The 13356-nt window shown below is 43.1% G+C and overlaps 1 protein-coding gene across 17 annotated transcripts in view; it reads right to left on the bottom strand.

Annotated features, from left to right (window-relative positions):
* Nucleotides 1-9195, bottom strand: part of LOC139048606 (zinc finger protein 239-like) — an 81944-nt gene extending 72749 nt beyond the window's left edge. For 3 of the 17 annotated variants that reach the window (XR_011507806.1, XR_011507807.1, XR_011507805.1), the window contains exons 1-2: nucleotides 8170-8444; nucleotides 7000-7107 (exon numbers count right to left, since the gene is read on the bottom strand). Coding sequence is in view for 3 of the 17 variants with exons in the window: in XM_070523019.1 (XP_070379120.1) it covers nucleotides 8803-8968 (166 nt within the window). In the remaining 14 variants the exon portion in view is untranslated. The other 14 variants (XR_011507808.1, XR_011507814.1, XR_011507804.1 and 11 more) reach the window with 10 other exon arrangements.
* Between the last annotated feature and the right edge of the window lie 4161 nt (nucleotides 9196-13356).

Here is a 13356-nt window from a genome sequence, read left to right as displayed (position 1 = left end):
GGAAGCATAGCAGGGGGCGGCAGAAAGTTAGGTGGGCGGATGAGATTAAGAAGTTGGCAGGGTCAACATGGCCACAATTAGTAGATGACCAGGGTAGTTGGAGAAGTATGGGAGAGGCCTTTGTCCTGCAGTGGGCGTCACCAGGCTAATGATGATGATGAATGCAGGACATTAGGAAAATAAACAGGTGTGCAAAAAAAAAAAAGAAAGTAATTTATTCGGTTCCCTTGCCGTGTGGTTCATCATATCTAGGACAAATGGGCAGATGTCTGAATGACAGATTGTATGAGCATCGATATAAGATGGAAAACCAGCTCTCCGGTCACATTAGTGCTCATAGTAAGGCTCGCATGTGCATTTTAATTCAACCTGTGTTTTGAACAGGGCTGATGATGAACTGACAAGGAAGATATTGGAAGCACTTGAGATCAAGAAGCGTGGTGATGATTGTATCAGTGAAGCCTCAGTTTCTCTATAGACAAAGGAACTGGCGTATCTTGGGAGCAGCACTTGGAAGCTGTTCTCTATCGTGTTTTCATTGTGAGATGCAGATGACAGCACTGTTTCTTCTTGTTGTTTTGATCCTTGGCAGCAGCTATTTATTCCTGTGTCAAGAAATAAAATGCTCAGTTGTTCGTGCACCTACGTGGTTGTCCTGTGTTGCCTTCATTAGTCTGTTGTTTTATTTGGCGCCTTCTTGTAAATAAGCTGAGTGACAACATTGTAACAGAGATAGGCCCGTGAAAAATGTTCACTGGAAACAAACTATTCATATGCATGTCAATGCTGTAGAATTCATCAATGTTGCCCGCTGTGTCCTTATGAATTAGAAATCCTACCCTATATTCCCTCTTATCTGGAAGACTTCTGTAGTAGAGGATGACGTGGCCGTTAGTCAGCCCTGCATAAACTTCACGTTTTTGAAACCTGATTACGGCCAATGATATTTCAGTATATGCCTAAGAGTACCTCAAAGAGCCCCACTAAGCCAGCTTCACTAGAGGCGGTTAAAGTGTTAAATGTTGCCAGGTTCAATTTCCAATGGCCTGTACAAATCCAGAGATTCTTAGCATTCTCTGCCACTTTGCGCCTTGCCCAGGTGCTCCGCAGCCACACTGGGTATGTGCTGCTGTTCATTGAGCTTTGACAACTTGGGTCACTGGGTACGTGCCTCTATTGAACCTCTTTGATGTCAACTTGGGTCAGAGGGTATGTGAAACTGGATATGTGCACTTTTCACATTATTCATTATATAAAACATATAATCAATAATTGTGTGCCAACCATAAGATTGCTGAAGATTTCCTCTCAGCCATACATCCATGCTAGAATAAAATGTACAGAGTACACCACGCTGCTACACACATACCCAACTAAATACATGCAAGTGGCGAAGCTGCAAGAATATAGCACCATAGCAACAATATATCAACAATTGCCGATCACAATTCAAACAAATAGAGACATTTAAGCATAACCGCGAGTCGGCCTAGTTGGAACAGATTCATCTTAAAACTTTTTGTGCGCAAACAAACAGGGACGAAGAATAGGGGGAATACAAGGACGAGCGCTTTCTAACAACTGGTTTTATTTTTGAAGAACTACCTGCTTAAATACCCACAGATCTGCGCGATCTAGTCAACAAAGCACGCCTATAGCGCATATGATACCCGCAGATCTGCGCGATCAAGTCAAAAGAGCAACGTCAATATTACATATAACACTTGTGATAAAAAGACGTGGACAAAAGCCACCCGGTCATACTAAAAACAGCAAAGTGCATAAAACAACCACTTACAATAAAATGCGTTAAAGATGTGATGATAGAAGCGAATTTTCTTTATCTAACAGTGAAACAGAAGGATGGCTGATGCATTTTTCTTTTTGTTTTTCAATCCGGTGTGCTTCCACGATTTTCCTAGCGGTTTGATCCCTATGCCTATACAAAATGTCTGTGCTAGTAAGACAAGGGGAGCTATCATGTTCTTGGCAATGCATTGCCAAATGCGTACTAGGGCGACCTTTCAGACAAGACAAGTGCTCCCTTAACCTCGCAATAATGCATCTCCCAGTTTGCCCTACGTACACATGACCACACGTCATAGGAATCTGGTAAACAACGTTCTTCGCGCAATCAACAAATTGGTTCTTGCGGCTTGTAAAGAATGGGATAGTCATTTCATGTTTCCGGTCAGCATTGTTGAAGTCATGTCACCACACTGTAAAGATTGCATTTTTTGAGCAACTTGATAGATTGAGTAAGGCTGGGTACCCGCTCGCTGTGATGCTGGCGTCGTGCACTAGACTAATGAAAGAACTTAAAAAGGATAAAGGACAATGCACAAAGAATCAAAGGCAGAAGGATGTAGCTTCCAAGGTTTCAGTAATTCCGTATGTGCACGGCCTTTCACACAGACTTAAAAAGGTGGCTGGTAGTTATGAAGTAAAAGTGGTATTTTCGGCAAAAAACAAAATAGGTAGTGTGTATTCCAAGGTTAAAAAGAAGTTCGAAAGTAAGGATGATGTAAAGAAAGAATGTAGTGTTAAACATTCGCGCAAGAACCGATTTGTTGATTGCGCGAAGAACGTTATTTACCAGATTCCTATGACTTGTGGTCATGTGTACGTAGGGCAGACTGGGAGATGCATTAACACGAGTTTAAGGGAGCACTTGTCTAGCCTGAAAGGTCGCCCTAGTACGCATTTAGCAATGCATTGCCAAGAACATGATTGCTCCCCTTGTCTTACTAGCACAGACATTTTGTATAGGCATAGGAATCAAACCGCTAGGAAAATCGTGGAAGCACACCGGATTGAAAAACAAAAAGAAAAATGCATCAGCCATCCTTCTGTTTCACTGTTAGATAAGGAAAATTCGCTTCTATCATCACATCTTTAACGCACTTTATTGTAAGTGGTTGTTTTATGCACCTTGCTGTTTTTAGTATGACTGGGTGGCTTTTGTCCACGTCTTTTTATCACAAGTGTTATATGTAATATTGACGTTGCTCTTTTGACTTGATCGCGCAAATCTGCGGGTATCATATGCGCTATAGGCGTGCTCTGTTGACTAGATCGCGCAGATCTGTGGGTATTTAAGAAGTAGTTCTTCAAAAATAAAACCAGTTGTTAGAAAGCGCTCGTCCTTGTGTTGCCCCTATTTTTCATCCCTGTTTGTTTGCGCACAAAAAGTTTTAAGATGAAGACATTTAAGTATACCTGCTGGCCTGCAGTGCTATTTCTGATGTGGTTGAGGCAATTTAAGCCCTTGTTTCAGCTGACTGGCATTTTCTGTGTATGAGACCTAACCAAAACAAACTTTTTCACACCATTCACACACATCGCTCATAGCACAGCAATTACATCATACACACAGTCTTATTTATTTATTCAGTTTACCCTACAGGCTCGGAGGAGCATTGAGTAGGGGGGGTTACAGAAAAATGACAAATATTTAACGCAAAGAAGGGAACTACATAGTAAGAGAAACAGATAAGTTTTTACATTGGAAAAAAAGGAACACTGTTAAACATTGGAAAAAACACATACAAATTCAAGGTTATACAATGGAAAACAAAGTCCAAAAACAATACAAAGGCAAATACAATAAAAAGTCGTACAACAAAGTCAAGCGAACATGTGAAGTTCCACATGTTCACTAAATTTGGCAGGATATTTTATTGAGACAATATTATTTGGAAGGCTATTCCATAGTGTGATGGCGCGTGGTAATGCAGAGTTATTGAATGACTGTGTGCAGCCAAAAATGCGCCTGAAACTGAAATGATTGTGAAGTCGAGTAGATGTGCGAGAAGGAGTTTCAAGCGACAAGTGGCTGGACCATGAGTTATAGTAGTACTTATGAAAGAGGCATAGGAGAGCAACAGAGCGGCGGGAATCCAAGCCCTACAGGGGAACATCACGTTTAATTTGGGTAATGCTAGATTGACGACTGTAGTTAGAAGTTATAAAGCGGGCAGCACGATTTTGGATCGATTCCAATTTATCTAGTAGGTATTGTTGATGAGGAGACCAGATCGATGAAGCATATACAAGTTGAGGGTGTACAAAAGTTTGGTAGGCCTGTTGACGAATGGTAGATAGCGAGAGGTGCAGATGACGACGTAAAAACCCTAAAGTTCTGTTAGCTTTAGCGCATATCTTCTCAATGTGAAAGCTCCAGGCTAGGTTAGTACAAAAATAAACGCCAAGATATTTGTAAGTAGAGTCACGGGGAACTTCCGACGAGCAGATCTTGTAAGGAAACTTAGGATATGATTACGTACGAGTGAAGGAATGAACGCAGCCCTTAGATGTGTTAAGTGTAATTTGCCAACGGTCGCACCACTGATTAACTAGGTGAAGGTCATTTTGCAAAGTTAGGTGATCATCGTGACAGTTAATCATCGTTCTGTAAATGACGCAATCATCCGCCAAAAGTCGTATGCAGGAGGAAATGTTGCTCGGTATATCATTTATAAAAATTAGGAAAAGAAGAGGGCCTAGCACACTACCCTGGGGTACACCTGACGTTACAACAGACGTGGAGGAGCTGAAGTTATTCACAGATACAAACTGGTGCAGATTAGATAAGAAATTGCGAAGCCAAGATAATGTTAATGAGTCAACCCTAAGAGCACTTAATTTAGCTATTAGACGACAGTGAGCAACTCTGTCAAAGGCTTTTGCACAGTTGAGAAAGATGCAATCAATAATTTTGCTGTTATTCATGCCATAATGTAAATCTGACGTAAATTCCAATAGTTGTGTGTCACAATACAATGCTTTACGGAAACCATGTTGATTTTGAAAGAAAAAAGTTATTAGATTTAAGATGGTGGGATAAATGGGAGGCAATGATGTGCTCGAGAAGCTTACAACAAATGCATGTTTGTGAAATGGGGCGGTAGTTGCCAGGTGAGTGTCTGTTTCCATCTTTGAATATAGGAATAACTTTGGCTATCTTCCAGTCAGCAGGTAGAAGACCTGTTGATAAACACTGCTGAAAGATGTAGTGCAAAATCTGACTGGATATAGCTGATGTGTTCTTTAGAATTTTAGAATTAATATTGTCAATGCCACATGATGTAGACACCTTTAGATCGCGTATTAGTTTTGAAATGCCTTCAACACTAATATGTATAGGGGACATAGCGATAATGAACGTCGGAGACACAGGGCACGTAGGAGCAGTCTTCATTGGTGAACACAGAGCTGAAGAACGAATTGAAAGTTGAAGCACACTCAGATGCAGGGACAGGAACATTGTCAGCGTCATGTAATGTTACTGTATTACTGTCACGATCAGGAGAGATAGCTAGCCAAAACTTTCTAGAGTTAGTGTGTAGAAGTGAGGACAGATCTTTGGAAAAATACTTCTTTTTGGCTTCACATATTGCTAGGCAGTAAGATTTTAAACAATCCTTATATATGACTATAACTCAGATGCTAGCCTAAGGATGCAAGTGGCAAGTTATAGTGCCCCGGATGCAGAAGACGGTGGACGACAGTGGTCCTATATAAAAATGGCTCACAGATGAGAATGGTCACCGACACTGGTAGTTCACAAGACAATGATTTCTCTATGATTTATTGTCGTGGGACAGCTGGAAACAAATTTTCTGGATACTTCTACTGTGTCTTTTGCGACAGCACCATGCATCAAGTGCAATACAATATTATAAGTGCTTTGGCCAAGACAACTTTATATGCAGCTTTAACACATTATGGGAACTTCCAGCATTTCTATGGCCAGCATTAATAGCTTAAATTTGAACAAACCTTGCCACCATTCATGTGTATAGCACGATAGTGATAGGATGTCATACATGACTCAAGCCACCATTAATTAAATCTTCCTTTACTGGTGCAACATAGGCATTAGAAGCAACAGCACGCCCTTAGTAAGTGGATACAGAAGAGCAATTCAGAGCGTGATGCCTCCAAGCCCACTACTTTGCCAGTAGTACTGCAAACATTTTGAACTCTTTATCATTAATGCAGTGATGTTTGAGCCATAAATGTCAAATTCAAATTTATTTACCAAACAATATGGTGGCCTATCTCTTCTCATTCCAGAGTAATCAAGCAATCCATGGCATCCAGTGGTGACGGCCGGTTGAAACAGCGGGCTGCAATTGAATTTCTGACTGCGTAAGGTTGTGCTCCCGTCAACATTCATCGCCGGCTCACTGCAGTTTACAGGGATGCCTGTGTTGACATCAGCACTGTGCGGAGATGGGCAAGGACTGTGAAAGACTAAAATCCAGCCGCACCAAATCTCCAGGATTCGGGGCAATCGCAATATCAAGCAACACGAGATCGCAACACTTGCCATTTTCATCGGTTCAGTGAACCATATCCTTAAGGACCTCCTGCATTACAAGAATATTTAAGCTCGCTAGGTACCACGGCAACTGACGAGTGACATGAAAGCATCAAGGAAGCATGCCTAACAAGTGCAAATCTCTTTGTAATGCAGGAGGTCCTTAATGGTGTGGTTCACTGAACCAATGGAAATGACGAGTGTTGTTGTGATCTCGTGTTGTTTGATCCTGCAATCGCCCCGAATCAACTTGTCCACCTGATGTTGATGATACTCTTCAAAGGCCGTTGTGGGCCATCCACTTCAGTGCTCATCTTGGAGATTTTATGGGATGGAGTTTGATCTTTCACAGTCCCAGCCCACCTCCGCACAGTGCTGATGTCACCAAAAGGTATCCCTGAAAACTGCAGTCAGCCGGCAATGAATACTGATGGACACACAACCTTCCACAGTCAGAAATTAAATTAGAGCCCGCTGGTTCAACCGAACGTCATTACTGGATGCCATGGATTGCTCAATTACTCTGGAACTAGAAGAAATAGGAAGGTGAGGAAAGTGACATTCTATAGCTTAAACATCAGTGCATTAGTGCTAAAGCGTTTATAATGTTTGCTGTACTATTGGCAAAGTGGTGGGCTTGGAGGCCTAGCTTCCTGAATCGACCTCATACATACCAAATTCTGGACTGAGCCAACCGACAGCAATCGCCACTTGTGGCTACTTGTTGCCAACGGTGCATAGACAGGCTAGATCTTCATAGGTACAACAAACATCAGCAGAAGCTGCAGTGACAGCAGTAGCACAATAAAACAAATTAGACATATGGCTGTACCCACAGCCAGGGATATGGGCCTAGGGCACTTCACTATGTAACTGCCAGAAATTCAATTACATGCTCCTCACACAATGGGCAAAAAAAGGTTCTTGAGTTGCTAACATCGCGAGCGTATAGAGTTGACCTCGGTAGTTCGTAATTGACACCCTAAAAACAGCGAAGGTAAAAATTAAGGCAGACACTGTGTCTGTGTCATCTGCCTTCTTGTGGCTGTTTACAATGTCGGTCATGGATACAAAGTTAAGCGCATGGTACAACGAAAGCAACGGACGACGATGCGACGGACGGATGCTGGACGTGAGTAACGAGCTGATTCGTGCGCCATGTGTGTTTACATTTGAAAGTGCTCGTAAGCGACAGCAGCACGGAAGTGAGTTTGTTTACCTACTCGCTCACCACGTACACGTGCCATAACACAACTCCAAAGCTCACACATAAGCGCTGCTAATAAGCATACTGTCACTATCCGAGCGCCACAAATGAAAAGTGCTGGCGCCCCAGTCAGCACAAGCAGTGAGGAAGGCAAAGAAATGCAGCCATGTGTGAGCACTATGGCACAACCATCCCGTGACCTCCGCATAAAAGACGCATAACCTGTACTCATCTCATACAGGTGGGGAAAAAAAAAATAAAGACACACGAGGCAGCATTTCTAGCACTAACAGTTCAGTGCAAATGCTAGCGCTGGCGAGTCGGAGGTGCCACCTTTTTAACATCGCGGCTAAACACCTGGCACCCCACACCTAGCTGTTGCACATTACCAACAGTAGCACTCTAATGTTTCAACGGCAGTGCATAGAAACTGCAACAGTGCTCACCGAAGGCACTAATAGAATTTTCCTCCGATCTCTGCGAGACTGCGGCAACTGTTTCGCGCTAGCTGGCACTTTGAGATCACTTAATACCGCACGAATTCTCGAACGCGGCTACTCCTGCCGGTGTCCGCAAAAGAACAGCTAATAGTATAAAACTCCCAGCAGCAGTACCATAGAATGTACAGTACTCTTACCATTGTTCAATATGCGTTGAGGTATCACCAGCAGCTCAGCAGCTGGGCAACCAAGCATAGAGTTTCTCACTATAACACCTAGAGGGTAATCTGGCGCCACCGTCTATGGGAGTTTCTTAAGGGGGCACGGGGGCACCGTGCCGTCATGGGAATGACGGTATATGTGCAACTATTGCGATTGCTCGGGACCATCCAATGCAAACTCACATCACGGTGGAAGCAATGAGAATGCACATCAGTATATGTGTCTGCGAGGCTCGTGTTGGCTGGTGTTGTAAGAGGCTTCGTCTAAAACGTGGATATGGCTACGCAAAAAACGCGTTCTCAAAGTAAAATCTTCATAAAATGTTTTCATTCACGCATATTACATCTTTACTCACCCACGATGCATGACCAAGCGAAGAAAAGCAAGAACAGACGACCAACTGTTGCAAAGCGAGCGCGAACCTTGTCGTCTGTCCTCCAACTTTAGCGCCCGGCTGATACTTTTTACGTAACATGTAGTCGTACACACAATAACGAGTTCTCATAGTTAAACAAAACATGTTTTCGCGTAATAATAAAGCTAAAACAGCTTTTTATGTGCTGTTCTAGTAGAAAATGAATCGTTGTGACAGACGGAACGGTACTTGCCAAGTGTTGCCAAGCGCGTCTTCAAGGCGTCCTGTCTCTGGGCGGCGTTGGGCGTACCCGGTGGTTCTAACGGGTACGTTGCGTTCACCCAAATAGCCAACTTATTACTGATTTGGCTTGGCTCCCGTTGGATTTTTAAAAGGCGGCGGTAGTGCGCTTTGGACATTTCTTGAATTTCTTGTGAGCGTCTGTGCAACAAGGTGTAACCTTTCTCTGTGGTGAAACCTTTACGAGGTGTTTCTGCGTTGTATGTTCGATTTAAGTGGTCTTCGCTGCCGTGGTTAGTTTGTTTGGCTGGTTAGTACATGTGCAAACGGTCTTTTGTGATGTTCTGGAGTTGTGGAAGGTCGTCGCCCCTATTGCAAGTACTTGCGTTGTCGCGACATCATTCGAACACTATTGGCGGCGAGGAGTTACGGAGTCGCCCTCTATCGGAAGCGCCTCGATGCCGTAGTATGAGGGATCACGTGACGCGCTCCTCATAGGTTTTGCTGTCAGCGCTCACTGAAAACACCACGCGCGAGCTCTCCCTGACATTTCTGTAAGTACTTTCGAAACGAGAGAAGTTTCTTACTGTCTAAATAATAATCTTGGGCAAGCTGAAAGCACACAATCGTTTACAGCCGCTATCTCTTTACCGAATACGTACAGTGAACGCCACTGCGCGCGGTCGCCGCGATGAAGTCTCCCGAACCGGCTTCTTGCGTGAAAGGTAGGTAAACGCCGAGAGCAAACAATGTGAAATATGTTCTTATAGTGTTTGTATAACTAAATGGAGCGTAATAGAATGAAGCCTCAATGCAGCGATCGCGCAGATTCGCAGCGACCGACTGCGCGTCTGCATGCTTGTCCGCGCACTGTTTCGCTTTCTCCGCGCGCGCGTTTTCGCACCGTGCCATGAGCTTTAGGCCGCAGAATATGAGCATTTGACAGTATACAGGCAACCATTGTTGCGTGGGCGCTATCAGAGTTGTTCAAAAATAATTTCATTGTAGAGACTTCGACGCCTACGGGGACTGTGATGTGCCGTCGCGACGATGCAATCTTTTTTTTTTCTTCTAAATTCTTTGACCTTTCAATACTATTTTTCGAGTTGCGTCGCACTGTATGTTTATTGGCGTTCTCAGCGTGCTCCTTTTTTGTAATCCAGTGCATTAATTCATAACACAAACATGACTATATGCTATGCATTCTTTAAATGTGCTTCTCACCGCTGCCTTTCCACTCCACTGAACTTGGCAGTCTCTATAGTATCGACAAGTTCATAGACCAAACCGTCATGACATTAGTCGGGCAGCGGACTCAGGCGAGCGTCTCAGTGCGCGTTTTGAGAACATCGCAGACCGGGCGCCGTAGCAGAAATCTTCCTCGCGTCTGTGCTTACTGCATACCCGAGTTGTAGCCGATGACTGCCGGTTTTATGTTTCGCGAGCCAAGCTTCACACAGCTTCTTGTCCTGCGGCTACGTGTGAATAAGGCCGACACCGGACTCCGTCACGTGCGTCCGGCCCTGCGGCACCGAGCAGTAGCCTACCATGTTGCGCGCCTTCAAAGGCAGCCACTACCTATTGTAGTGCTTTCAAGCGTTGTAAAGGAGACACTCGAAGCGGGAAAATTTCGCCACTAAATGAAAACCGCAGCGTACGAGGGAATTTAAACTCGTTTTCAGCTCGCTTCGGCGCGCCCGAAGCAGCCGACGCGGCCGCTATGTCCACGTGATCCCTCCTAGCACGTCACGCCGACGGTGGCGCCAGCTTTTCCAGTGGTGGAGCTCGAGGCCAATACGATCAGAGCAGAAACAAGTGCTGTAACCTACCCCGGTTATTGTGTAGGCGTCAGCTCTCGAAGTATTGGTCAATGCACGGTGGGAGCCCGTTTTATCTGCGGATGCGTGCTTGCACCAACTCTGACGAAACTCTGATCATTCGGGACCTATGAAAGCAGTGCTGTGTTGTTTTTGTTCCCTGCTTAGTTCGCCTGTTTACATACTCGCCTGAATGTGTGCTATTGTGGTTTTTAAGTTTTCCCCCGTGGGTCTGTACCAGATACCTCGCATTCAGCTGCTTGTCACCTGTGGTCGTTTATAACTTTGCTGCAGAATTTTGTCCTTAAGTCGAATAAACTTTGGAAGGAAATCGTGAAGCTTTACTCCCGGAAAGCGCTTGTACGTCCATAGAATTTACAGTTCAAATGCAACACATACCCTCATTTAAATTTTAGAAGAATTTATAGTTTCCGTAAATTGAAATTGCAGATAAACAGAATTCAATAAATTGAAGATTTCTATATGCACACCAAATAAGTTCTGCAAAGTAAAACGGTTTGTTACATTAAAGTTCAATATATGGAGGTCTAATTGTACAAAATTGATTGATATAGGGGTTGATTGGATACAGGGTGTGCATATTCACACGCCTGGTTCCGTAGTCAGTCGTTACGTGCCGCTCTACTTGGGCAATAAACCAAGCAACAATGTTAATGTTTTCGAACTGTTCATATATCGGGAGCACACCAAGAAGGTGATCTAAAACCTCCAGGCATATGGTGACTTTCTGTTCCAAAAGAAAAAAAAGTAATAGTAATAATGTGTACAGTGGCATAGCAGAGTAAACAAACAAAAAAGCTGTCTTTTTAAGACAATGCTACATTTTTTTTTTTCAGCAGCTGTGCAAGGTGTTCTAGACCAGTTAGGATATTTGAAAATTCAGTGTGATGGGCCAGTCTGTTTCCCTTAGTGTTATAATGGCCTCATATTCTTGCGAAGTTAATCATATGACTCCTGTATCCTTACTACATTGAACTCCTGAAATGTTTTATTCCGGCCACTGCTCCTCATCCACCATGCTGCTTCTGCTTAATAGTTCTCAAGGCAATTATATTGCCCTCCTCTCCCTATTATTCAGGCAGAGAAACAGATCCACATGGCCATCACAAACTAATTATCACTTGCACATGCCCTGACGTTCAAAACATTGCAGTTGAGCTGGAAGCTAGAATCAAGCTTGAAGCTAAAGGGAAGCTAGAATTAGCACTAGTGAAATGTGAAGGTTGTTAGCAAAAGTGCCCACAGTGTGTGAGGCCACAGTTTATGCGAAGATAAAAGTTTTGAGAAAAATTGTATAAATTTTGCAGTTGATATTGTTGTTTTATTAATGCTGCTCTTGCTTTAGTTATCCTTTTTTTTTAGTCACCATATGTGTTAAATGTCACAGCATTTGATATTATAGCATTGACATATATCAGTGGGGTGGGGGGTCCTCATCTGGATAGTTCATTTCTAATGCATACACTTTGCATGGCTTGTTCGCGTTGCCAACACCTACTGTATTACTTTGTTATTAAACCCTTCACAATTGTTTTTCACACATAAATAAAACAAGCAGTCTAAAAATGCTCCTTTGTCTCATGCAATATAGCGCTCCTCTCAACTAAAGCTGTATGTTCTCGAGACACAAGTTGACAGCTACATGTTAGCTGCAAAACCTCTTAAATTTGCAACAATATTGAATATATTGAGACAAAAAAGCTATCTTGGTGAACATAATGCTGCAGATGCTGACCAGCACATGAGTAGTGCTTCTTTTATTACAAACATTTAATCACATTGCAGAGAGTGTGTACCACTTAAATCGCAATCATTTTATTGAGATATTTTTGTGTCATTTGCATGTGGCAGAAGCAGGAAATAGTAAGCTGACTCTGCCTTAAAGCAAACATATGCATGAGAGAGCGCTTAAAGCATTACTTGTTCAAACCGAGGCTTTGGTGTCTAGATTTCACGACGAAGAGAGTAAAAAGTGAGGTCACTTACCCTGTATTCTGAAACCATCTATGACTGGAAGCTTCCTTCCACTGAGATGAGCGCAGTGCCACCCCTTGACTGAAGACGACGCTGTGTTTCACAGTAATTGACATCAAGTTTAATTAAAGCTAAGCAACCGCCTGTGTCAAGGAGTGGGGCTGCTGTGCATTTGAATCCAGGTGGAGGGTTGAGTGGAGAATACAGAAGTTAGTCATCTTTACCAATCCTTGAGCCTCTTAAGAGATTTCCTACAACATTTAAGCTCAGCCTTTCTGTTTTCTTACAGCATGGTTATTACATGTGGTACAAAACATTCCATTGTACAGTTTCTATAATTCTTTGGGAAAACATACATCACCTCACTAAACAGGAATAGGCTCAATAGGTTCACTGGTATCATCTATAGTGTTTCCATCCAAGACCTATTGCTATATAAGGCATTGCAGACATTCAGTAACGTAGCCAGAAATTCATTTCAGGGAAGGATTCTCCACTGGCCACTGCCACTCCCCCATCACCTCTCTCTCTAGCACTATATAAATGTGTGGAGGGTTTTACATCACACCAAGACAAACTCCTAGCACTCCCCGGACAGGAATGCTTTAGCAATGAGTATGCACATTTTTACGTTGCCAAAACTTTGCTTAACTTCTGACAAAAGTTTTTCATTGCTAAGACTACGCCTAAAATTATGCTATCATCCTTGTGCTGTTTTTAAAAATGACTATATTAAAAATAACATTTTGTTTACA

This window comes from Dermacentor albipictus, chromosome 8 (assembly GCF_038994185.2).
Source record: "Dermacentor albipictus isolate Rhodes 1998 colony chromosome 8, USDA_Dalb.pri_finalv2, whole genome shotgun sequence".
Taxonomy (NCBI): Eukaryota; Metazoa; Arthropoda; class Arachnida; order Ixodida; family Ixodidae; genus Dermacentor; species Dermacentor albipictus.
Note: the sequence above shows the minus strand (reverse complement) of the source record. Positions and strands in the feature narration are given on the sequence as shown.